Genomic DNA, 27,060 nt, shown 5'->3' on the forward strand with positions numbered 1-27,060 from the left:
TGTTCAATAATACTTTATACTGATATTACTTTTATGTTTTAAAATGGCAGAACATTGTCGTATGATTGTTTCATCCTTTCACATTTTAATCAGTGATCTATTATTTTTATCAATCCTAAAGTTACGTACACACGTCAAAGTTTTCTCGCCTGATAAACAGCTCAGGGCAGATATCGGGCGAGAATCTGGCGTGTGTACAGCCCGCGCCGTTCATCGTCCGTGGATCTGTCCTGGCTGTTCCAGGGACGATGAACGACGAGCGATCCTAATGCAAGAGAAGGGGGAGAGAGCACAGCAGGGTGCCGCTCCGTCGTTCTCCCCTCCCCTCTCTGTAGAGCAGAATGGTGCTGTGTGTACAGAACTCGTTCATGCATCGTGCGATTCTTATCATTGGACAGGATCGTGAAAGATCCTTTCCAATGACAAGAATTGCACGTGTGTACGCACCTTAAACCTCTGAGCAAGACTCCCTTGAAACGTGCTCCAGCAATGCCAAGCAGGAGTAAATTTTCTGCAGCTAACTTATCAAATGCTTAATTAGATAACTTGTTGATAACAAATCCAATCTTAGTATTATTAGTAATAAACAGGTTTTATGTAGCGGCAACATATTACGCAGCGCTGTACATTAAATAGGGATTGCAAATGACAGACAAATACAGACTAATAATAATCTCCTTAATATTAGTATCAGTATTAGTATATTAGTAACAGAATCTATATACATTAAATAGGGATCTCATATTGTGAACAGAGCAAAGCAATCGTTGAAGCACCCCTGTGAAAACATTTGGCAGCTTGTATCCCAAATAGATGTCCATATGGCTGCTTGGAAACTTTCACACTTTGTTGTTGTGCGGTGCCATCCAATGAGATCTCTCACTTTCTCCCTGGACTCTTCTGCCACCTATTGGTGCTTATGTGAACAGCAGCCTATGCATTATTTACTCTTGGACTCAACGCGAGATTGCAACTCCCATCCAGCCTGCAGCTCTTACTGCTCAGTGACATCAGAACCTGGACATGGCTGAGCCAGGCTGCAGAGGAGCAACGGCAATGTAAGCTGCACTTAATGCAATCCTTAGCTTGCTTAGAAGTGATTAGAGCTTGCTAATTAGCTGTAGGGAGAGAGGGGAGGGCGCATTGTATAACCTCTATCAGGAGGGGGAATGCCTTGATTGCAGAAGGAATCCAGGAATGCTTGTGGGCAGGCCTGTGTGGATCAAATGTGGCTTGCACTAGTGAGTATGAATCATGAACGCCTTTACCATCATCATTCGCAACCAGCGATTTTTTTATCAATCTTCCTTCTCTAAATTGTGTCTGAATATGTTCTTGGCATCCATCACTCCAATCTGTTTACTAGAAATTGATGCTGGAAGTGGGTGGAGATCCAACGTAGACGCTTACAATGTTCGTAATAGCATAGCAACAGTTTCTATATGCTGATCACAGAGCAGGTGTCTCACACTGTTGTGTCCACAGGTCATTGGGAGCTGAACGCGCCGACAGCTCGCACAGGCTTCCATTTTTTCTATCCCAAGTGCATGGGATTGGCTGTGCATGCAAATATTTTATCGCTTTTTAATTGCAAATAACCGCACCTAGTCCTCGGTGGCAGGTATGAAGGGTAAAAGTTTTGCTCGACTTCTTGTAGGAGATCATTGTTGCTAATTTACCCGAAAGCCGTTCTTTTATTTTTTTTAGATTGAAATCACAAGGATTTGTTTGCATGGTCAGTTTTTCAGCTTAGTCTCACCGCTTGCCAGCCAATGATCCACCATTACTCCATGCAACGGCTTCATGGCGTCCACATAGGTCCCATTTTCTCAGACACAACTTAGATGCCTTATCAGTCGCTACGGACAAGGAATATTTATAGTGGATATTTGCTGTAGGAATTACACATAGGTGAAGGTATTTGGACCTGATTTAATAACACTCTTTAAGATAGACTATAATGGGAGAACCTGGGTGAACCAACAAACTTTATTCAGATCTGATCCAGGATTGAAAACATTTGCCAAATAATATCAAATAATTTTAGGAAATCTATTTCCAGTTTCCTGGATCACCCAGGTTTACTTATGTTAGTCTGCTTTCTCCAGTCTCAGAGACCTTTAATAAATCGGGCCCATTGTATTATGAGAATGCAGAAAAAGGGGAGAAAACAGCATTTTATCAATTCCGTATAATTGTATGACAAACTTGGAAACCTCTGTATGTTGTTAGTAAATTCTAACAAATCAAAATTAAGATAGCCTCTGATGTTTGAGCATACAGTTTTTGTAGGAGCTTCCTATTTTACTTCAATTTTTTTGCAGAGATTTTGTTTTTTATTTGAAGTGCTATGATTTTGGTGATTCCCGTTTTGGTTTGCAGTATTTATTTAGGACATGAACCACACAATAAAGCTACGTACACACTTCCAATTATTATCGTTGGAAAACGAACGACGAACGATCCTGCACGATATATACGAACGATCGTATAGCACCGATCCTGCACATAGAGATAACGACACGATCGTTCGTAGATATTGTACACACAATAGATACGATTGTTTGAGCGATAGAGGAACTATGTGCACGACAGGAAAGTGAACGAACGTTCGTTCATTACGCATGCTCAGCCCATGGACGATCACCGAACGACCGTACACACGAACGATGTTCAACGATCGTCGTCCAATCCGATCCGCCGGTCCGGTCGTTCGTTTCCAACAACTTTCCTCGTTCGTCGGCGTCGTTGGTTACTTTTTTACGAACGATTTTTTGCCCAATCGATCGTTCGTCGTTCGATTGGAACGATAAAAATTGGAAGTTTGTACGCACCTTAAGTATTATTTGTCTGGCGGTGGTTTTAACCCTCCAATCTTCTATATCTAAAAAGTGGGATAAAAAGTTTTAGCTTTATCTATTTTTTAACTTTTGTTAAAGTTTGTTGGGAAAGAGTCCAAAAAGTCTGTTGGTGAGATTTTATTATTGGAGCCCCGTGAACGATATAAAAATAGACAGTGGGTGTCCCAATACACCTGACTCAACCTAAACTACAACCAGATGTGGATGGGCCGGTCATTTGATCTGCCATGTATGGATTTAGTGTTAGTAGTACTAGTTTAGTGGGTAGCACAAGTAATATATGACTGTGGTAGGCACATTAGATTGTGCGCTCTTCCGGCAAATTAGCGACATTCTTATGGACTCCTCAGAAGATGGCAGCACGATATAAATGCATAAAATAAAATAGCCATAGAATATTTCTATATAAAGACTGTTTTTCTCATTTCAGGTTGGTTGCATGATTCCAAGCATGGACAATCCGCTGCTTTCCCAGTTAGTGAATGGGATTACTGGTGCCGTTCCACCTTCCCAGTCCAAACTATACAGCAGCTGGTCCGTATGTGACGAAGAAACAAAAACGCCTTCTATAACAGACTGTTTGGAGAAGAGGTAAATAATTATTTAATTACTATTTTCAGTCAGCGCTGCTTCCGCAGCTTTTCTTAACTAATTTATGCACACATTTTGTTGTCTCTTGCACATCATTACTGAGGATTGGCTTCCTGATAGTGACAGCAGTGGACTATACCTGAATGAGTGTCAGCAAAGCTTCTTGTAGTCTCATTCGGGGGGAGGGACATGAGACATTGAGCCTGATTTAATAAAGCTCTCCAAGGCTGGAGAGGATACACTTTCATCAGTGAAGCTGGGTGATCCAGCCAACCTGGAATGGTTCTGCTCCAGATTTGAAAACATTTTGCTAGCAAATTATTTTGAAGAAATCCATTACAGGTTTGCTGGATCACCCAGCTTCACTGATGAAAGTGTAACATCTTCAGCCTTGAAGAGCTTGAAAAAATCAGGCCCATGGTTACAGCACACAAGCAAATTTGGGGAACAGTTGACAACCCTACAATACTAAAGTCTAAATGAGGACCTTCCAGGTATTGTTTTAAGACACCTTCATAATATGCATGCACATTAATGCAACTAACCACCACTGGCTGCATCAAGACAGTCTATTCCTTTAAAGATGGCTGGTGGTGCACCTAAAACATCAGATCCTTTTCTTAAACTCAACGCACAACATGTTTGTTTTGTAAGCTGCAGTGCAGATGTAATTGAAATTAAATATGAACTTGCACTCTAATTTACTTGGTTGGTAAGTTCTTCTCCATAAGGTAAGCTAGGGTTGCTGTGTTCTCCACAGAATTTTTTTCAGCTGGGTGGGGGAAAGGTGGGCAGGAAGGATGCAAAAAATTTAGTATAAGTATAGTATAAATGTATCAATAATTAAATATAGCTTTCATTGACATCTCACTCCATACAAAGACCAGCTTGAGCAGCTGTTTGATGACAACCAGGTGATTACTATAAAGTGTAGGTGGTGCGCCCTGCTAAAAGGTGTCGGGGAGAACACTGGGTTGGGTAAATACTTGCCAGGATGAAGACAGGATTTTTGGTTAAGTGGTGAACTAATATTTGTAGTCTTTAATAAATATCCTTTGATAACAACATGTACACCTTGACTTTCATATGTGATTGTATTTTTTTTCATTTCAACAAAACTTTATTAATATATATGGAAACTAGGGCACATGTTTAGATGCATGGGACGGATTATAAAGCATTAGCTGAGAACCTATAGTTCATTAGCGAAACTAGCAATACTCACCTGTCCCTATTCCATCTCAGGGCCCTGCCATCTTCATCATCCTTTTCTTCCTAAAAATGATCTTTGGCCATTTTGATTGGCTTTTCTGGGCTGACATAACTCTTGTGCAGGCGTGCGGGAGCTCATTCATTCCTGGCACGCACGCAGCTCAGCCAGCGACAATCAGACTAGAACAGTTTTTGCAGAAAGGACATTGTCTGTCCCTTTCTGCAATAAAAACCTGTTTGATCGTTATTAGTTCAAAGTGGGTGACTTAACCTCCCTAGCGGTCTAATTTAAATTAAATTCGTTCAAATTTCCATGCAAAAAGTGGTACAATTTTTTGCATGGAAATTTATTTTTCATTATAGGCTGTAATTCTTAGGCATAACTCACTGATATTTATTACATTTAATAAATTTATAATAAACTTTAAATATCAAAACAAAACAGAAAAAAAATATTTAACGTGTAATGAAACATGAAACTGTATAGTAGCATATATAATAAATATAAAAATAATTATATATATCGATTTTGTGAATATTTCTTTGTATTGGACTCAATACAGCTATTTTGTATTGAATCTAATACAAAACTATTTAAATATCCTGCCGATCCTCCCGCCCGCACCGATGCATGTACCGATGTCACCGGGAAACCCCGTAGATCTCGTCTCTGCACTTCGCTGCTGGAGATCGGAGGAGCAGGACGTGTCCCTAGGACCTGTGGGGACCAGCAGGACGCCGGTACACAGCGATTGAGCAAGGTAAGTGTTTTTTTTTTTTTTTAGTTAAAAGCTACCCCGAGTGTGACTCCGGATTACCACTTTTTGGGGGTAAAAACGATCCCCGAGTCACACTCGGGATTACTGCTAGGGGGGTTAGGTTCCACTTTAACTTTTGTAAAAATATATTTATTATACAATATTTATGCTACATGTACCATTTTATAATTAAATATTACTAAAAGAATCCTCTTTCTATTATATTCTATATGCTATGTTTTAAAAAGCTTCTGATAATATCCGGTTTCTCCTCCTTGCAATCATGGTGACTATACTTGGTGTACATGACTTCACAGGCATCTTTTTCTCCTGTTGAAGTGATTGCCTCACAGTTATCATCTCCTGTAATTATACTTTTACTGCCGGTACAATTATAGGCCTTTATAGGGAGATATTTTCACCCTGTGTACATTTTAAGGGGTTCTCCAGTTCCAAGACTGAAACTAATCATAGTGAAGGAAGACTCTTCCCTCTTAGCATTCTGTTTAGGAACGGCAACAATTAAATTAATAATCCTCTACCAGAAATGGGTATAAATCTGTAGTGAAGCTAGCTAAATGCTTGAAATGGAGATTTGATGACCTGGAAAGAATTTTCTAAAAAACAGAACTGAATTAATTTTTTTTTCTTGCTTTTTTGTATTTTAGTGCTGTGTTCACCTTCCCTAACTCTGAAAACCGTACAGATGTGTTCGGATTAATGTCTAATCCCTCAGAAGAAACAAACAAAATAGATCCTGTTACTGACTGGTAAGTACCTGTAAGGTATAGGTTCTTATTGCTCAGTGGGTCTGATTTATTAAAGCTCTTCAAGGCTGGAGAAGATACACTTCCAGCAAACCTTGAATGGATTTGCTAAAAGTCATTTGCAATTGTACAATTATTATACAATTATACCAAGTTGTTGGAATGTAGTTTTCTTTATCTGGATTCTCAAGACTTCTGCAATACTGGAGAAAATAGACTATCATGGGTGATCCTGAGTGATCCAACAAACCTGGTATGGATTTCTTATCTTAGATCCATTCCAGTTTTGATGGATCACTCAGGTTCACTGATGAAAGTGTATCCTCTCCAGCCTTGGAGAGCTTTAATAAATCAGGCCAATGTGTCAGTAAAAGAACTCTTGCTCTTAGTAATAAGGAAAATGCAACCTTCACCATGTGAGAGTTCTTGGGCCAGTTTGGTAATTATCAGGTCCAAAATTTATGGGTGACAATATTGCCTTTATTCACATGAGGCAGCACTGAATAATGATCTGTCCCAACGGGCTTTGGGGTGTTTGCAGTGGCACCAATTGAACAATAATTTGAATTCAAAAGAAAAACATTACTTGCATACATTTTCTGGTGAGAGTTATTTCAGTATATCCTTGTATCACACCATTATATATAATGAGGGAGTTGGGGAGGGGGTACCAGACATTGCCTCTAAAGTGGCTGCAGGGTTTAGTGGTAAAAATCAGGAAAGGATCTCCAGTCTGCTAATTCAGTTTTTTCTTCCCTGAGACCTTAAATTGGGGTTTGCAGATTCCAAAGATACCAAATTGGTATTTTTAGCTTGGCTGGTTGTCTTTCAGATGTAAGTGGTCACGGGTCAGTTTGCAGTTCAATACATTTATAGACCCGATAGGAATCTGGTCTTGGGTCCTGATTTATTAAAGCTCTCCAAGGCTGGAGAGGATACACTTTCTTCAGTGAAGCTGGGTGATCCAGCAAATCTGGAATGAATTTCCTAAAGCCATTTGCTATTTGTTAGCAAATGTTTTTTATCCTGATTAGATCCATTTCAGGTTGCTGGATCACTCATGCTTACTGATGAAAGTATATTCTCTCCAGCCTTGGAGAGCTTTAATAAATCAGGCCGTTTCTACTGAGAGAACAGAGAGGCTGAGTGCGGCTTATATAGAGAAGTTACTTTTTGTTTTTGCATAAACCTTTTACCAGAAAGAAGTGGAGAGAAATCTGTAATGGACAATAAATGCTAACAAAGGATCTAGCATTCCCCTTCTTAATATTAAAAACATTTTTACTTATCTGTGTTGCTGCTTCAGAGATTTTTTTCAACTCCTCTCCTGGTGATACAATGTTTCATCACAGAGTAAGGGAAGGTATCTTACTAAAGGAGCCTCTGACTGCAGTAAAACCTGACAGGAATTCTAATCTTTCCCCTCTCTGTCTAAAACTGCAAAAAAGTTTTGGGTACAGATATACTTTAACTTCCTGGGCAGTTCATTTCTGTCCGGTTTTATATGTCTTAAAGCAGTACATTGTTTTTCATGAAAAATTATTTTACAGAATAATTTATCAGTATGAGTATAATAAAGTGTGAAACACAAAATCATGTCAAAATAATAAAAAAAATATATATTGTTGTTTTTTTTAAATGAAAAAAAATAAAATAAAATAAATTATATACTAATAATAATAAATTATACTTTAAAATAAATGTTAATGAAAGACAATGTACTGCATTTACACATATAAATCCACTGTATTGCATTCAATACAGTTATTTTGTATTGAAGGCAATACAAATGAATTTGAATATCCCACCCTGCCCCGAACAAAACGTCTGCATGTACCAACGTCACCGGGAACTCTCCGGTGACTCCTCGGATGCAGAGAACGCCGGCTGGAGGAAGAAAGAAGTGGATGACGTGGATGAAGGATGACGTGGGACGCCGGGGGATCAGGTAAGACTGTATTTACTAATATTTACCATAGGTTTTCCTACCCCGAGTGTGCCACGAGGTTACTGCTTCTAACATTTTTTTTCTACCCTGAGTCAGGTAGTAACTAGGGGTTACTGCCCAGGTGGTTAATCCTGGGAGTAAACATGTACATACTTATTTCATTGTCTCTTGCTTTGTACTGGGTCTGGGGTATACAAACTCCGTTACCTGGGGTCTGGGAACGGTGGGTGGGGGGTTTTGATTTCCAGGAGTGGACTTGGGCACGCTAGTACTAGATTTTGTGCTGTTTGGTTAAGTGTAAATTGACTTTCATTATTTGTTATAAAAGTAGACCTTTCACCTTTCCCCCAAAATTATATTTCATTATGCCTTTGGTGTTTTTTTAGGCTGCATAAACATACTAGCCCAATGAATCCTTTTCGTCTCTTTTCACCCACTTCTCTTCTGCTACAAGTCCCATCCTGCATCAATTTTTTTCCCTTAGTTATGGGAAGCCAGCTGTGTCTTCTGATGCTCGCAGCCATCCCCGTGATATTGCAGCGCCAGATCCTGTGCATTTTCAATTGGAGATCTGGCACCTTGCATTTTGTTTAATAGTTGCCATGGTGTCTAACCAAGTTATCAAGGGAAAAGTCTAATTTCTATTTATTTATTTTTTGTAGGGAGTCATTGTCTAGACTGTTTCCTCCACTGTGGGCTGCGAATGACCACCAGAATCTCTCTGAATATCTTCCCACCATCCTTCCAGGAAATGTTGATATCTCCCATGTCATTAGCCCCCAGGCATACCAGGAGCCTGCAAGAAAATTGCCAGACATCGAAAGCCTTCAGAGAGGGTTTGAAGACCTAGGCTTGCTGGATTCTTGGGTTTCCAGTCCTGATACCTGCAGCCCACGACTGGAAGATGTATTCCAAGATATTTACTTTGAAAATCAAGCTTTAGAACTTAATAATTCCTTCCAGTCTATTGAGTGGCCTAACCAGTCCAGTGACAGCTATCTCAAGTTTAATGGAAGAGATTCTGGGAGCAAAGCTACTAGTGTCTGCTCCGGTTTACAGAAAAGAACAAACGAATACTCTGGTGTGCATCGGCCCTCATGGAAAAATGACAAAGGAAGAGGCAAGTTCAATAGGGGTAGCCCAACTGGTCAAACAAATTACACACCTGGCATAAGAGAAACATGGGGAAAAGAAACGTATGCAAAACCTTCCAGTGACTTTTCTCCGATGAGCATGAAACCACCAGCATTCCAGTTTAATCAACAGTTTTCTAAAACTCATGGTTTCCATCTGACCACACAAAAGGCACACTTTAAAGAAGGGTCAGAAAACTATGGCAATTTTCCAAAGGTTGGGAATTTTGAATGTCGTGAAAATATTACTCCTCAAATCCAAAGGGAGTCCTATGCAAAGTCTCCGGTTCCTTGTATTAGCCCTAATGAGGGTTTCCCACCAACTAGCCAAGGACACAGATGGTTAGATGGCGAACCACTAATAACCCAGAAAACCACAACTAGCCCTTTGCCATCTCCTGCAAGTTCTACTCTCTCTGATGGCTCTCCAACCCATTGTCCAGGCTTTTTCTCTCAAGCACCCATGCCACATTCAGCAAAAGATGGACACTTGAACGGTTCTGCCAACCAGATACCATTTTCTACCTTTATTGATGAAAACCAAAGGCGCAGCAAATGTTTCAATCGCTCGTCTCCTAGTAAGGATGGCATGTATCGGAATATGCCACATGGATACCCAAACAACTGGTCGCCAACTCAACCAGGTTCAGGACAGAATAACTCGGAAAGGCTTCACAAACTGCCTAAACGAGCAAACCCTCCAAACAATGGAAATCCTGACCGAAGAGGAAGAAGAACTTGGAATATGCCACATGGTGGCATCAAACAAAACCCGCCGCCTTGCAGCCCTTTCCAACGGAAACAGGATCCCAACTTGGGAAACATGTCCGACTTTGTCAATGCTTCCTTCTTGTCTCCTTTTTCTCTTATGTCTGATTTAAAGCAGAATCAGAATTTTCATCCCTTTAATCCTCAGTTATTTTCCCCAACAACAAATATGTCATTTCCTCCACCTTTTCCATTTTCCGACCTCATCGACTTGTTCCATTACGAAGATATGAATCAGATCCAACCTTTTATAAGTGATTTGTTCTGTGGTGAGATCCCACCTCCATACTTTCCATTTCCGCCTCCCTTTAACAGATGTCGCCCTTCAAGAAATCGCAGTGGACCAGCCAATGAACTTCATTTACAGCTGGAGGAATGCTGTGAGCAGTTCCGGGCCCTAGAGAAAGAAAGGAAAAAGGTAACAGCGCCTTATGGTGACCTTGTGACAATGCATAGAAAAATGGTGGCTTCTGTGGAATGGTCTTTGTGTTTTTCAGCTGATGATGATTAATATTAATATTAATAATAGTGATATTATTATTATTTAATATTAATAATAATAAACATGGTTTGTATAGCGCCAACATATTACGCATTGCTGTACATTAAAAAGGGATTAGTGAAAGTTCTCAATTTGTATAGTCAACTCAAGGTTGTACCATTTGGGTTGCTCTTTGGTAACTGCATGTGGCTATTCTAAAGGCATCCTCGAGCTTCCATGAGATTGCCAACAAGAGTTTAGCAGTTTTAAAATTTATGTAAATCTAATTTATATGTTATAACCATTAACGGTATTTATTTATTATTTTTAAAGCTAATGTCAGGGATGGTCCTAAATCAGAAACACCCCCAGACTGTCCCTTGGAATGAAAAAAAAACTAAAACCTCTTTTGGAAGACTTTATGCAAATATTATTATTTTTAATATTATTAATAATAAACAGTATTTATGTAACACCAACATATTACGCAGCACTGTTCAATAAATAGGGATAGCAAATGACAGACAGTTGCAAACAATGACACAAGAGGAGAGGACCCTGCCCCGAAGAGCTTACAATCTAAGAGGTGAGGGAAGTATCACACTATAGGAGGGGGGATATGGAGTGGTGGAAAGTAGTGAGGGTATAAGAGACAGAAGACGGAAGTAGTGTATAAGAGACAGAAGAAGACAGGTAGGTGAGTTTGAAAAGATGGGTTTTGAAGACTCTTTTGTGCAGAAAGTAAGAGCAAGCTGAATTTGACGAGGAAGACCATTCCAGAGTCGAGGAGATGTTGGAAAAGTTTTGAGGAATAACAGAGTTATTAACAGTTAGAAAAATGTCAGGGGGAGATTTGTGAGGGGGGGCGAGATGATGAGTTCTTTTTTTATCCAGATATCAAAATACTTTGATACCTTAAGCAGTGGCTGTTTCTTGGCATGCTGTATTTGTATGCAGAACATATAGATATTTCCTACATGTGATGCTGACTCTATGAAAATGAGGCTGGGAAAGTAAAGGGCTAGATGAATCAGTATGTCCTCCAGTCAGGATGTGCAGTCATTCTTACTTGCAGTAGCTTTCCTAGGCACATTGGGCCTGATTTATTAAAGCTCTCCAAGGCTGGAAAGGATACACTTTCATCAGTGAAGCTGGGTGATTCAGCAATCCTGGACTGAATCTGGTCCAGGATTCAAAACATTAGCTAGCAAACAGCAAATAACTTTGAAGAAATTTATTCCAGGTTTGCTGGATCACCCAGCTTCACTGATAAAAGTGTATCCTCTCCAACCATGGATAGCTTTCATAAATAAGGCCCACAATGAGAGGCCCATAATGTGCAGTGAAATCAGAAATAGAAATAGAGAAGGTTCTATGAATCCCCTGCTTTCCTTATAGCTGTACATATGTATGGAAAATGTAGAAATGTCCCAAATCTCTGTTTTGTGATTAAAGTGTATGTTTTCATGCTCTTAGTAAGTGGGTGGATGTGGATTCTGATTTATCTGTGTCTGTATTTATTAATTGTATTTTATTTCTCTACAGACTGAAGCAGAGCTTGCTCGCAATTTCCCAGGAAACAGAGTTTCCAGCTCTTACAGCTCATCAGTTCCGAGACTTCCAACAAACCCTTCAAGAGTCGATCGCTTGGTTGTCGATGAGTTCCGAGAACAAGCCAGAGTGAGAACTGATAACATTTAATGTCTCCTTTTAGACATTGCTGTGCACTTCAAAACAAATCAGCCCCCGCTAGGTTTATGCAGGAATCTATACATATATATCTGAAATGATTGAAACTATGTAGACATACTTATCTAAGTGTTTTTTTATTTCACTTATTTATTTTGTATTATTTTATTCAGATTTGACCATACAGCTTGACAATCAGGGTCATAAAAATTTGACAGTAGCAGTCTTGCTTGATGCATTTCTTTTCGATTCTTGAACATATCCAGTTTATAGAACAAGTTATAACTAAATATGTGGAATCTTGCATAACCCTATTTGTGTTCTCCTTCTATTTAAATGTAGCCATGTTTCATGGTAATTCTATGAAGCGAGCATGCTTTACAAAAAGCTATAAAAGCAGCAATAACCAGATCTGCAATGTTACCAAATGCCAAACCAGTTTCCAAGGCTCAATGGCCTTGGTAAGGCTGCTTTTGTTAGACAGGGTACACATAGTTACCCTTTTGTATAGTCCAACAACATCTTGAATTGTGGTAAAGTTTTCTTCTTCGCTCACATGCTGCCATGGCCAGGGTCATATCATCTCACACATCAGCAAACCCATCAGCCCTTTGTTCCCAACTGTGTTCATTAATACTATTACCATTATTGTTGTTAATGAATACAGTAAGGAGCATTTCCATTGGCTGATTATTTTCTGATAACGTGCTAGAAAATAGTAAGTAATCATGTAAGTCTGCATTAAAATTTGGGGAAAAAGAAGATATGAGGAGTGCCAGACCAACAGTAAAGAAGCTTTAAATATTTGTCAGATAATGAAATAAAACAGCCGGCACATTTCAGGGGTCTGAGCACTTCTCTTCATCAAAGCTTGAAAAAATACACATGAGAAGCATGTATTTATTGTGTGTGGCTGTTAGCTATTACTGGAACAATTTGGGGGTTTTGAATTCCTTTTAGATTGTTTTTATCTCATATTGAGCTTTCATTAGTCTCTTATTTTTTTCTTCAAATGAGGTTTTTGTTAATTAATGTGTCTGTACATTAGGCAATCTCTCTGGTGAAGATCATGGAGAGAATCCGTGGAGATAACCTTCATGTCAACATCAACCTGGCTTTAGACCACCACTTAGAGGCCATCCACTTGACACAAGCACGACGCAAAGATGAAATAGTTAATGCAGCCAATCGCCAGAAGCAAGGAGCCCCTCGCTACAATAATGAAAGAGGTATAGTTCTCTGTTCATCTTCACATTACTCCTTCAAAGCAGAGAAACTGAGACAGTTCAAACTGAGATTGCTGTACAAAATATTTGGGAGGAGAGATTCTGAGGGTCATATATTCTGAACCCTAACCATCCACTTTATATTCATTTTATGATTGGCACACAATTGTAAAAGATCCTTTCCATCGACAATTATTGCACGTGTGTATGTAGCCTAAGTCCAACAAAGCCTTGTCATACCTTAAATCAGTGGGCACAGTGCTGTACCCATGACACCAATCCTCTTTAAAGCTTGAGCTGTATAGACCTGTATGGAGATACATTTTTTTATTAGTGCCTATAGAGAATAGGCAGGAAGCAGTTTATTATTATTGCTTGTTATGTACAATATATTATTTTTAGGTTCCACTCAGCACAACTATTTATAGAGTGCATATCCATATTCACATACAGTAAATTTTTTTAAATCCATATTGCAACTCCATATTGCAAGTTTGTCAAGCTTAGGAAGGCAGTCCTAGCCAAGATTCTAACTGTGCTAAAGTTGCTACACTGCTGTACTGAACAGAATGTGTAAAGTATTGCACATAGACTTGATTTAAAGAGACACTCCCTTTTCAAATTCAGGGCAAAATCATTGCGTTTGCACATTTGAGGAACGAATATAATGAAAGTGAAGGGGAGAGAGCTCAGCCGGGTCCAACTCAGTTGTTCGCCCTCCCCTCTCCATAGAGCAGAACATCTCTGTATGTACAGCGCTTGTTCATGCATCGTGCAGTCTGTTGTCGTTAAAGAGGATCGTGATAAATCCTTTTCAACTACAATTATTGCATGTGTGTAATCAGCATGAGGTAAAGGACTCCCCTATATCAATAACCCTTAGCAAGGACGCCTTCTGTGTAGTCAGTAAAAGCAATGTGCAGATACTGTTACTTTTTCCCTAACTAGGTGAAGTGTCTCTGAGTCTCATTAAAAAATTATCTGGTGTGCAACATTGTCCCAATTCAGATAATTAAACTGAGCAAACCAAAAATTTGTTGCAAACTTTATAATGGAATATATGTAAACAAATGTTTATTTTTTGTACACTGCTTGATATTTCATCGACAATTACATTTTTTTTAGATGTCTTGGCATTGGCTGCTGCCATGAAAGAGATGGTGTCCACGACACGCAAAGCCCGGACCGCCCTGTGGTGTGCTTTACAGATCACTTTATCCAAATGCTCCTCTGGCATCACTGTGAAGCCTGAAGACCTAGAGCGGGCCTTGCAGGAGTTGTGCCCTAACAAGATCCCCAATGTGGAAGCAGAACCCTGCTCAGATGTTGGCAGCGCTGGGAGAGAGTAAAAAAAAAACAAAAAAAACATAACCCTACGTATAACCTACAGCCATTTCTGGCAATAAGTCTCCTCCTCCTGCCAGGAAAGGGAGGCTGCCATTATTACATTTGCAAGCTACTCTGGATGATTTTGGCCATGGAACGGCAGCTTTAATAGGATATCTTTGTAACGTTTTTGTATAGGCGCCTTCCGCTGCATTTTTATTGTATTTTACTAGGTGAAAACCATGACCAGTGTTCCTTTCATCCTTACCGCATCTCTGGGGTTTGTCTAGTCCCAAAGCAATCAGTTTTGTTTAAGTGTTTTTGTTTTGTGCCAAAGAGGGGGATTACAATCGTACGTAGATCCGGGAAAATTTTATTTCCTTATAACCAAAATGCCTAAATTTTATATTTCCTCCACGGTGGCTATGCTAAATTCTTTGTATGTAAGAAGGAGCGCCTGAAGATTCTAAACTTAAGGCACTCCAAGAGTTCTTAATATGGTGAGGTGTTCTATAGGAGAGAATACAGACTGTAGGATCATTTCCCAGCTTACGTTTCATAAAGCTGAGCTCTGGGCTGATAAAAAAGAAACAAAATAAAGCTCTGTATTCAATAATATGACAGTACCTGAATTTTACCTGGTATCAGCCCCCTTTTTTTTACCCCTGCACATGCAGGTAGCAGGAAAGAGCAGAGAGATAAACTCATCGATCTGCTGTTTCCTTTTGTGAATGGGACAAAGATCTGCAATTGTTAGTGCTCTCCTCCCGTCATACAAGTTGTGTAAATCTCAGTATCAGATGGACAGAGACACAAATACACAAAATGAGCATTTTATCTGGGTGTAGTTCAGATTTTCTTGCTGCCAGTTTTCTTAGTTGCTGAGCTAAAGTAATTAACCTGATTATTTAAACTAATATTACCTTGTTTATTAAAACAAATGCAAAATATTGTATATCACAGTATCAGAAACACCCAGGAATCGACGGTTGGTCGGACGATCGATCACTTCCTGTGATTTCTAAGTTTTCCGAAGAATCGATTATTATTGTCACTCAGGAGCAGTGTTTATTTCATCGATGGAAATAGGAAAAAAAAAATTTAATCTAGTTTGCACTTAATCAAAGTTATAGTTTTTATTTTAAAAAAAAATCATTTTACAGGAATATACGTTCTTATTTATTTTTATGTATGAAGTTTGCTAAATAATTTTAACATACGTATACTCATGGTATTTACTCAGGAAATATAGTAAATTGCTTAGGTACAAATTCAAAGTATATTTAGGCAGAGTGGTGTGTATTAAAAAAAAAAGTATTTATAGATTACCAAAATTTTTGTTTTTTTTTAGTGTTTAAAAAAACGTCGGTTTGTAGAGCAGCGCTGCTCTCAGACCAGACGGAGACTAGTGGACTATGTGATTTGCCAATACAGTGTAAGCCTGTGAATTGATGCTGATTCAGTTGCCTTTGTCTTTTTCCTGTGGCTTCTGACAATCATGTCTTTTTTTATCTTAAAGTAGACATTTCATGAAAATAGAAGGCTAGCTTTTTTAAAAGCCCTCCGTCAAATCCAAAAAAAGAAACATGTCCCGGATCTGTCACCTCTGGGAGACTGGAATAGCATCAGTGTTCCTTATCGCTTCCTTAAGTGGTAGTGAGGGGTTTGAAATCCTGCAAGAATGCTCTCCAGCAGTGATGTATTCTTGTGAGATTGAATGCTGGGGTATGATTTAATTTTTTATAGGTGGAGGGTGGGTTAATAAAGCAAACCTTCCATTTTTATAAAAGATCCACTTTATTGTGAATGTATGGTCGGAGACAGTTTATAGTTTACGTCTGTTTTGCATGGTCTTTTTTATAAATTGTATATTTCAGTCACAGTAAATATATTGTTTATTTGGTGCTAGCATGATCTAGAAGAGGTGATTAAGCTATATATTGTTAGATGACACTGTATTTTATAACCTTTTTAGTTGCCACTAAAACACTAAATGATATTTGATATTTTTTTCTGGTTACCTTGGACAGTGGAGAATGGTTTGTAGTGTAAAATGAAACATTGTGCTCTTTCTGTAAAAATAACACATTTTTGCAGCACTTGTGTATGGTCACGTGACCACTAAAATCAAAGCTGTTCTTATGTATTTTATTCTGTCTTGGCTAGGGGGATTTTTGCTTTGTGTGGGGTTAATTTACATTGAAATGAACTGTTTTTAGTTTTTATATGGGGGCACAGGTGGACTTAAAGCAGAACTGACGTATCTTTTTTTTCTTGCAAACATTTTGAAATTCCAAGATGGTTTGTGATAAGGGTGGCACTACTGCAGATATATGCATTCCTTCACAAGTAGTTCCGTGCAGTAACCACAAACGCAATCTTTGCAAAAACCAGTCTGTAAATATGGTTGCTCTATCTAATCCTAAGCTTATCTCTTCTGCTCTTTTTCAGACCTTTCTTTTGTTTAAAGAAATACAGCTGGCAAAGGAGAATGCAGAGTAACATTATTCTGTGCAGTGATTTGTTTCAGCTGTTGCAAATTTAGGAGCATAATGCAGTGTACAACCCAGGCATTTTTTCAATCCGGCTTGGAAGAAATTGTAGGTGGGTGGCAGCCCCTGTATTGTTACCCCACTCTTCAGTATTCACCCAAAAACCCAGCCGGATGGTTACTGAAAAGTCTGGCTAAAAGGGGCTGGGGAGAACACTGATATTGACATACTAAGAGTGAAGTGTGGAAGACTGTGACTTCTCAGCTGCATAGGTTGCAGAGCTGAAGGCAAGAGGTCTTTGAGAATCCTAGGTCCTTCACTATACCCTGCACAGCAGCAGTGTTTCTCTACCAGAGGTTGATAGGGGTTTCTTAAGCAATGACCAATGTGTGACTCTTAAGTTCAGTTTTTGGCTATTCTTCCCAATGGCCAGCAGTATGGGAGACATTCTTCCCACTGACTTCCATGCTAATGTACTGTGAGCTGTGGATATAATAATTATAGCAGGGGTTCCCCGTAGACCTTATTTCAAGGGTTCCCCCATGTTAAAAAGGTTGAGAAAGTCTGGTCCATTGTGAATAGATAAGATTAGGTCATAGGCCCTTTTACACCAGTGTAGCAGAAGTAGCCCAGTGTAGCTTTAGTGAATTCACCCAGCAGCCAAACATTTATCAAGGGGACAAGCAGTGTTGTGCAAACTGAACAGATAGCACAAACCGCAATCCCTTTTTAATTGTGCATACCTGAACTATTTCTAACGTCAAACTGTTTGCATGTAAAGAAAAAAAACATTTGATCTGCTTTAAAATGTTTTGTCTCTGGTGTTCTTATCAGTTTTAGTTGCTGTCCTTTCTGTAAATATTGTAAAGGGCAAAAGGACCTGTGTTGTAGGGCTAAAGCTACGTACACACTTCCAATTATTATCGTCGGAAAACGAACGACGAACGTTCCTGCACGATATATACGAACGATCGTATAGCACCGATCCTGCACATAGAGGTAACGACACGATCGTTCGTAGATATTGTACACACAATAGATACGATCGTTTAAGCGATAGAGGAACTATGTGCACGACAGGAAAGTGAACGGACGTTCGTTCATCACGCATGCTCTGAACATGGACGATCAACGAACGACCGTACACACGAACGATGTTCAACGATCGTCGTCCAATCCGATCCGCCAGTCCGGTCGTTCGTTTCCAACGAGTTTCCTCGTTCGTCGGCGTCGTTGGTTACTTTTTTACGAACGATTTTTTGCTCAATCGATCGTTCGTCGTTCGATTGGAACGATAAAAATTGGAAGTGTGTACGCACCTTTAGAGGAGCCTTCGGGGTAAATCCTGTTACCCTTTTATCTTTAGCAGAACTGTCGTCTGTAAGTGGAGAGGTTGTTACATGTTGTAGTGAACATCATCTCAATGTCATTCGGTGATGTTGTGCTTGGTTTACTGTACGTTACTGTATGTGATATCTGTGTAATCCAAAGACTAATATTGAGATTACAGAAAGCAGGACAGTACATGCATAGTGTTCTCCCTGGCCTGTTTTAGATGGACGCACTGCCCAGCACTCTTCATAAACCACCCGGCTGTTTCTGAAAAGTTGGGTCACAATACAGGTGCTGCCTGGCCCAGCCAAAAACAAATTCTGGGGAAAGTACTGATGCATAACAGTTAACAGCTGGGTGGAAAGAAATTGCAGGCAGGTGGCAGCCGCTGTATTGTAACAGCCAGGTGGTTCATGAAAAGTTCTGGGTGGTGCCCCAGCCTAAAAGGGGCCGAGGAGAACACTAGCCATATATGTTCCTAATCTTCCTGGTCGAATGACGCCTGTGACATCATTTGCAGGGTGTCATTGACTGGTCTAAGGACCCTCTGTGCCCACATTCAATGAAGCAGAGTCTTAAAAACCAAAATCCTGCCGGGGGACCCCTAACAGAGCAAAGCAGAACGCGGGGTTGGACTTTAATACTGTCATGTAATCTAAATGCATCTGTTGAACAGCACAGAAAGGTATCAATCAATGAGTGTTGTAGAAAGTGTTAGTTTTGCACTAATCATTATGTAAAGGTCAGTTTTATATTCCTTACATTTATTTTTGGGGGTTGAATATTATATGTGGATGACTTGTTTGTACTGATCAGTAATCTTTATCTTGTGTTTTTTTGGTTTTAACATTCATTTTCATTTGCTTTTCTTTTGTCCTGTGAATTATAAGGACACAAATATTTATTTTTCTTTCCATGTTTTTGAGTCAGGAAATATATTTGCATCAGGGCACCTCACCTATAACGCGTATATGAAGCTATATATAAAGATTTTATGTATCAAAGTGACTGAATACTCATTTTTTTGTTTTCTTTTATTGTTGTGAATGGAGAGAACACTACGATATGGTATAATAAAGAGCCAGTAATAAAGGATGTTCTAGATTATATTTATGCTATGATTAGATGATATATTTCTAGGTATAGGATACCCATACACAAGGAATGTTTTTGTTTTTTTCTTGCAGGATAGCGTACATTAGAGATTATTACAGTTAACTAGTGTATACCTTAAATATATGGCTTGAGCTGCCTTATTTTACCTCATTTATAGATCTTCTTTTTACCAGTGATTTGTACCCATTCATTGAAAAGATGGTGGATATTGTGTTATCGGAAGTGTAACATTGCTTGTTGCGAAAGCCTTATATCTTTTTATGTGTAAATGAAATGGCTTACAGATGTTTTTTTATATTTAGCATTGTAATCTTGATGATCGATGTACAAGAGATTTCATATAGGATGCCGATAGAAAGTCGTTTATTATAGAGAACATAGTCTAACGTCAAGTAGCTGGGGTTTAACAATCATGCATGTCTTAGAATCATGCTGGAAATGTCATGCGCTTTCATTGTAGTTTAGATGAGCTTTGTCCATGCATTGTAGCCCATTATAGTGTTTCATGTGAGCTCTCCTTGATAGTTGCATGTTTATGATGCGGTGGGTCATGCAAAACCAGAATACATGTGTTTTGGGTTGTTCTAGTTCATTTCTGTGTTCATTGGAGCTGGTTTATAAGGGTTTTGTAGCAGTTGAGAAAGTCCAAGCAAAGTGGTTAGCACTCTGCCCTTTGCAGCGCTGGGTCCCAGATTCGAATCTCAGCCAGGACCCCATCTGCATGGAGTTTGCAGGTTCTCCCTGTGATTGTGTATATTTCCTCCGGGTACTTCGATTTCCTCCCACATCCCAAAAAACATACAGTTAGGTTAATTGGCTCAAAATTGGCCTTAGACTGTATTATTGACATATGACTGAGGTAGAGACATTAGATTGTGAGCTCTTTTTGAGGGACAGTTAGTGACATGACTATGGACATACAGCACTATGTAATATGTCAGAGCTATATAAACACTGTTTAATATTAATAAAATAACCACAAATCTCAGGAAATAAGCACAAAAGAATGACATGCTTCTGCTTTCCGTACCACCCCTGTGCATGACAACCGCAATGCTACTATAGCATTTTTAAGGCATTCTCTGCAGGCCTGCAACTGCGTGTCATAAAAACCTACAAAAGCTACCTGCAAAGGGTTCCTAAAATCTGATAACCGCACCACAAATCAACGATCATCTGGGCTCTAAATAGCCAAAGCATGGCAAAAAATCAGTATAATAAGTAAAACTTTCTAATTTCTTGGGCTGGCATGAAAATGACTAAAGAGTGCATTTTTTACTGGAGATGGTCAATCAATTGCAGAAAATAGGACTTTTATGCAAGTTGTATAATACTAATGTCATACAAAGTTTGATTGGCTCAGTTTCAAGTCAAGGCAACTTGCATGTGATTTGTTTTTATTAATTATAAAACAGTGTTTATATAGCGCCAACATATTATGCAGGGCTGTACATTAAATATGGGTTGCAAATACCAGTCAGATACAAACAGTGACACAGGAGGAGGCGAGGACCCCGAAGAGCTTACAATCTAATTTTCAGCATCCCAGTGACCATCCTACAAAACAGAGGAATGCTGTGCCAACATTGCATGGGCATCACATTTACTTTCCTGGATGCTTTTGACAGGTTTCCTTTCATCTTTTACAGGGTTATGTGCTAAAATCATTGCACTTAAATGTGGCCCCACGGGTACACTTCCCACCTCTCCAAATATCATTCCGTTTTTTCAGGAATTTGCCCATGGTTGTGTTAAATTTATAATTGCCAGTTAATATGCTTATATAGGCATTTTCACCTGATTTTCTACCCGTTAAGATCTTGTATACACAGCTGCATTTTTTCCTGTTACCATGTGTGTTTTTGTGTTTTGAAGAAAATCCAACAATACACATTGCAATGCAAAAGCATTACTTGCGATTTTTCGAAATAAAACTGCAACCCAAGCAGGGTCCTGGTGAGAAATAATAGGAAATGCTGATTATTTGTGTACCCGTGGCGTTTCACCAATAAACCTTTGTTAGTGATCCTTTATAAATGTTCACATTCCCAAGTTTCTATTACCTGAGATTCTTTCATAATTGTACCGCCATCGTCGTTGTCCGGTAACTGCAGTTTGAGACTTTTGGAAGGTTAAAAAAAATGAATGTTATAAATGTTGTGTGGGCATTAGTTGAAGTTTTTTAGTGTTTCAGTGTAAAAACATTTTATGGAGTGTAAGTTTTTTTGAAGTGGAATAATAACCAGGTGATAATTTGGCTTTACAGTATCTTGATTTGCTGTGTTTTATATACCTCTGTATTCGTTCTCATACTTTGTAAAAAGTCTGCTGCTAGTTTAGGTTGGCTGGTTATTGAGTTGGTTAGTCTACAAAATCGGAGGTGTTTTTTCCCCTTTTTTTAAAAAAAAAAAAAAATGCTGTCCTAAAGGGAACTTGTCCTTTAAAATGAAACAAAACCCATTACAGTGTTCATCCTAGAATTTTTTTTAAGCTGGGTGGTAAGAAATTGTAGGCAGGTGGCAGCCCCTGTATTGTGACCCAGCTCTTTAGTAACCACCCAAAAACAGCCAGGTGGTCACTGAAAAGTGCTGGGTGGTGCACCTGAGTAAAAGGGACTGGGGAGAACATTGCATGACACTTACCTGTGCCCTTTTCTTTTGCAGTGCACCACCATCTTCTTCCTTTTCTTACTCTGGATGATCTTTGGCCATCTTGATTGGCCGGGATGATGTAACTCATCTATGCATTCACGGCATGCGCAGAGAAAGCCAAGATTGCCAAGTATCCTGGCAACCAAAGCCGCGCATGAACAGCTCAGCTGTGCATGCTAAGCAATCAGCCAGGTAGGAAGGATTATTGCATTATTGTGGATGTGGGTTCCCAAAAGTGAAACTTTAGTTCCACTTCAGTATTCTCCCCAGCAACTTTTAGCTGGGTGCACCACCCGGCATTTTCTGTATCCACCCGGCTACTTTTGGGTGATTATTGAAAAGCTGGGTCACAATACAGGGGCTCACACCCACCTACAGCTTCTTCCCAGATGAAAGAAAATTCTGGGAGGAACACTGCACTTTAACCTTACAGTACAAAGGGTGCCGTTGGGTAATACTACAGAGAGATAGTCCATAATTTTTTTTTACTCCAACCTTGCTAGGGTAAATATATCTACCACAAACATAGGGACAACAGCCTCTTCCATGACCCCATCTGTGCAGCGCTGTATATAGACTGCTGACAGATTCCAGTAAACTCCAACAGAAAGTCCCTTGCACCCACCACCAATCTTGCTGTTGAGAGAACTTCTGAAATGGAGTCACAAGGAAGCAGAGTTCTGCGAATACTTGTGTATACCTTTTATTCACTTGTGCTTTTTGACTGCTAGATGAGCTTTGATCCAGGAGCATACCTAGCAGCTTGTGATGGAACTGGCCTGGAATTTTTTTTGTTTATGATTTTTAGGTTTTAGGACCTGAGTCAATGGGCATCTTTGGACAAATACATTTAGCTTTTGACCTTAAAGACACAATTTGAGCTCATCAGCATTCCTATTAGGTGTCAATGACTTGTTTTAGCTGCTTTTGGTGGGACAGAATATTCGGTACATAGTTTAAAATAAAGCCACCTATCCAGTATTTTCCCCAGAATTTTTTTCAAGCTAGGTGAGAAGAAGTGGTAGGTGGGTGGTGGCCCCTCTATTGTGACTCAACTGTTCATTAACAACCCAAAAACAGCTCTGTGGTTACTGAAAAATGCCAGGCGGTGTGCCCAGCTAAAAGGGTTTGGAGAGAACAGTGATAACCTTCAAATTAGATTAAGAAGACATTTGCGTCCTCAGGATCTAACGTCAATCTTGGATAAAGCAAAAAAGCAGGATCTAATTCTCTGCATCAAGGAAAAATTAAGTTAAATCTGATATTTGTTATATTTGTTTTATAATATAGCTTTTAAAATTCCTCCCCTTGTGCAGCAAGAGGACCTCCGAAGTAGACATAAGCAAATCTTTACTTTGCTCCAGGTTGGAGCTTATGGTTTCCCCTTTATCCCACAGCTCAATGTGCTTGTTTTGGTGATCTGCTGGGATTGTCATTCAGTTAATGTGAAATGTCTCTAATGCAATTACGTGTACTGGAACGGTGTGGCACCTTTAATTATCATATGCTGCTTTGTCTGACATTTTTAGTGACCGGTTCACTTTAATGATACTAGGTAGTGTTTTTTTTTGTTAAGTTCATATTATTTACCCTTTATGGTTTTTCTGGTGTAACTAAAGGCTTTGACAGACAGCCAGGTTTTCACAGTTCGAAAATACCTTTGTGCCACGCTCAATTTATAGATTGACGGACTTTTGATAAAGTTAGGTTGTCTTAATAGGAGATAAATACTTCCAAATGCTTGCAATCCATACCATGTCATTCAATTGGACAGAAGAAAAAGGATGGTGTGGGTGTGCTTGTCAGATCATGGGTGGTCCTTGTTACAGAGAGGGAGGTGCTTGTTACCACATAGGTGTTTCTTGTTACAGAGTGGGAGGTGCTTGTTACAGCATGGGTGGTTCTTGTTACAGAGTGGGAGGTGCTTGTTACAGCATGGGTGGTTCTTGTTAGAGTGGGAGGTGCTTGTTACAGCATAGGTGGTTCTTGTTACTGTATTGGTGGTTTTCATCACACAGTGGTCTCTCACGAATTGTATAAACCCTACTACAGGGTAAATCTAAGAGCTTTAAAATGCACTGTTATTAGACGTTGGGGTCTACTAGCAAAAAAAAAGAAAATAACTTCTTCATTGGATTCATAAAAGTTAAGCAAAAGTAAAAAAGTTTACAAAGAAAATACTAAGAATATAGAATTCTATATTCTGTAGGCAAAAAGTGCAGAACGGCTCTGCAATATCTGTACATTTTTTCTGTGTTTTCCCCCTTCAAGAATGCTGCAGGTACAAAAATTTTTAGACGATCTGCCAGAAATCAGCAATTTTATTAGCCCAGCCCTTTCCTTCTTGAACTACAGAATTCCTACCCTTTATTATATGAAAGTAAGAAGAGGAGGAGGTTGAATCTTCTTCCAGCAGCCATAGCATTGTCAGGCCACAAACTGGAAGATAAAGCTCAATCGAATTTCTGACAGGTCAACGATCCTATTCTGTATTCAACATTTTTCAGTATTTGTTGCATTGTAAAGAGATAAAACATGAGGAAATGTCCTTGTATTGCAGATATTTAATTTTTGACACATAAATAAAAAAAAACAAACTAGGATGTTCCTTTCTTCAACCTTCTTTATAGCTCCTAAGAGCAGGAAAGTTATTATGTGATTATGTAATTCATTAGAAGTCACGACAGATTCCATTGGTGTGTCTGATTGCGTTGCATACTTATTTTTTCTGTCGCGTGTCGCACTGAAAGGGCAGCGTCATCCCGTTTTGTGTACAAGTTGCACTTCTAAACCACGGCATTCTAAAAGTATTTTTCAATGTATAATCACTGTGATTCTTTATTGACACGGTATACAGTACAGGGCATTGTACTCGGTGATGTGTTACATAGACGGAGACTTCTCTCTAGTTCTGCCACTTCCAGGATGCCTTAGTAGTTAGGAGCTGGATCTGCTAAATCTCATAATGTTGTCTTTATGCAATTTCTCATTTTTGGATGGGTTTTTCCTGGCTGAATTAAAATGTGACTTCTGTTTTTTGGGCCTTCTGTAAAACAAGATACTTCCCTTTCACTCATAGATCCTGTTAATTGAAGGGGGTCTTTTGGCTTGTAGGTTACCTAGAGGAATTGAACAATAAAAGTTTACCCAGTGTTAGTGAATCAGCCATTGGCTTATTCTGATTTCTTAGTTCCACTTATTGCATTGCAAGGAGCCCTGAGCACTTTCTAAAACACAAAATTATTTGGCTTTTTATCAGCTACATCAGTGTTTTTCAACCAAAGATCCATGGATCCCTAGGGTTCCTCCAGAGGGCGCTAGGGGTGTTCCTTAAGCAATGAGAAGTATGTTCCTCTCAGGTCAGATTAAGTGACACTAGTAATCTGTTTGGCTATCTTTAAGGATGATTTTCTTCCTAATGGCCAGCACCGTAAGAAGAATTCTTCCCACTGACCACCATGCTAATGTACTGTGAGCTGTGGGTATAGTAATTATAGCTGGGGTTCCCTGAAGACCTAAAAGTTGTTTCAAGGTTTCTCCCATGTTAAAAAGTCAAGAAAGGGTGCTCTAGGGGATACTAAAACAGCTCTAAAACTCCAGAGGTGCAACATACTCCATGCTGAGAGGGCATGAACTTTGCTCATTGGAGAGCTCTGATATGGCATGTGACATGACCTCTGAGGACAGACCACTGCTTCCACACAGAGCAAAGGTCCTTCTCTGAAATATGCTTCCAGGATACAGTCATTGCTGTTCAGACAGTGGCTGCTTTATAAACCATTTGTATGGCATTGACCACCATTTGTTCTGATGCACCTGGAATGTAGCTGATTCAGCCCATTTGGAGTTTACAACTTTCGGCAGCTCAAACATTCCTAATTATAAATCGGGCAAAAAAGGAGCTGGAAAGTTTCATTGACCCTTTAATATTTCCATGAACATCCAGGTCATATTGTGGCCTGTGCATAGTGTTCTGAGCCAGGTGCACGGACAGGAACGTGTACTAAACATGTCTAAAAAATATCTTCTTCCTCTTTACAACAATGATTCTCCCTGAGATTCTTCAGGCTTCTTTTTAATTATACTTAACATTCCACAAGTGACACCACTTTGATAATAACTGTGTAAGGAGAAGATGTCAAAAAGTCCATTAAAATAAGATTATTGGGTGATTTATAAAACATTTGTTCTTTTAATTTAGCCTTGAAAACCTTTTTAAAGAAAACCTATCATTAAAGAAATCTGGTGCCTGCCATTGATGACCACCAAAAATGCATAAGATTCAGTACGTTACTGCAAACAAATTTACAGATCAGGAACTTGAAATCGTTCTTTATATGCAGATTTGTTCCAGGTCATTGGTTTTGACTATTGAAATTAGAGAATTGGCAATACAGCCAGGTGAAGTAGCATTTTTAGAAGGAGAGTCCAGCATTGGCAGCCTCCATATTTCTTTGTGAAGGATTTACTTTAAACCCTGAGGTTCAGCTAGATGTCTATTGTTTACATTCCTGGTAATGTGCTCATCGGGGTGTTTGAGTTGGTTTTGGGTGCTGTGTGTTTCAGTTCTATGAACTAGAGAGAAATTCTCCGGTCTACAGATTTCTATATTGCCTAAATATGTGCTAAATTCTGAAGATATTTGCTAACCAAATAAAACTTTGTTAAATGATATGTATGACAATAAATTAAAATCATTTAATCATGAA

At 39.1% G+C, this 27,060-nt stretch overlaps 1 protein-coding gene across 2 annotated transcripts; it reads left to right on the forward strand.

Annotated features, from left to right (window-relative positions):
* Positions 1-962: 962 nt before the first annotated feature.
* On the forward strand, positions 963-27,060 carry LOC140331743 (uncharacterized). 2 transcript variants are annotated; one of them, XM_072413012.1, is made up of 7 exons: positions 963-1,058; positions 3,292-3,452; positions 6,091-6,192; positions 8,800-10,456; positions 12,065-12,199; positions 13,257-13,437; positions 14,560-27,060. In XM_072413012.1, exons 2-7 carry the CDS (start codon positions 3,301-3,303, stop codon positions 14,781-14,783), a joined length of 2,451 nt encoding a protein of 816 aa, XP_072269113.1. In that variant the 5' UTR covers positions 963-1,058; positions 3,292-3,300; the 3' UTR covers positions 14,784-27,060. The 2 variants fall into 2 exon arrangements, with proteins under 2 accessions (XP_072269113.1, XP_072269112.1); XM_072413011.1 differs by lacking the exon at positions 963-1,058 and adding an exon at positions 1,143-1,241.

Source organism: Pyxicephalus adspersus, chromosome 5 (genome assembly GCF_032062135.1).
Source record: "Pyxicephalus adspersus chromosome 5, UCB_Pads_2.0, whole genome shotgun sequence".
NCBI lineage: Eukaryota > Metazoa > Chordata > Amphibia > Anura > Pyxicephalidae > Pyxicephalus > Pyxicephalus adspersus.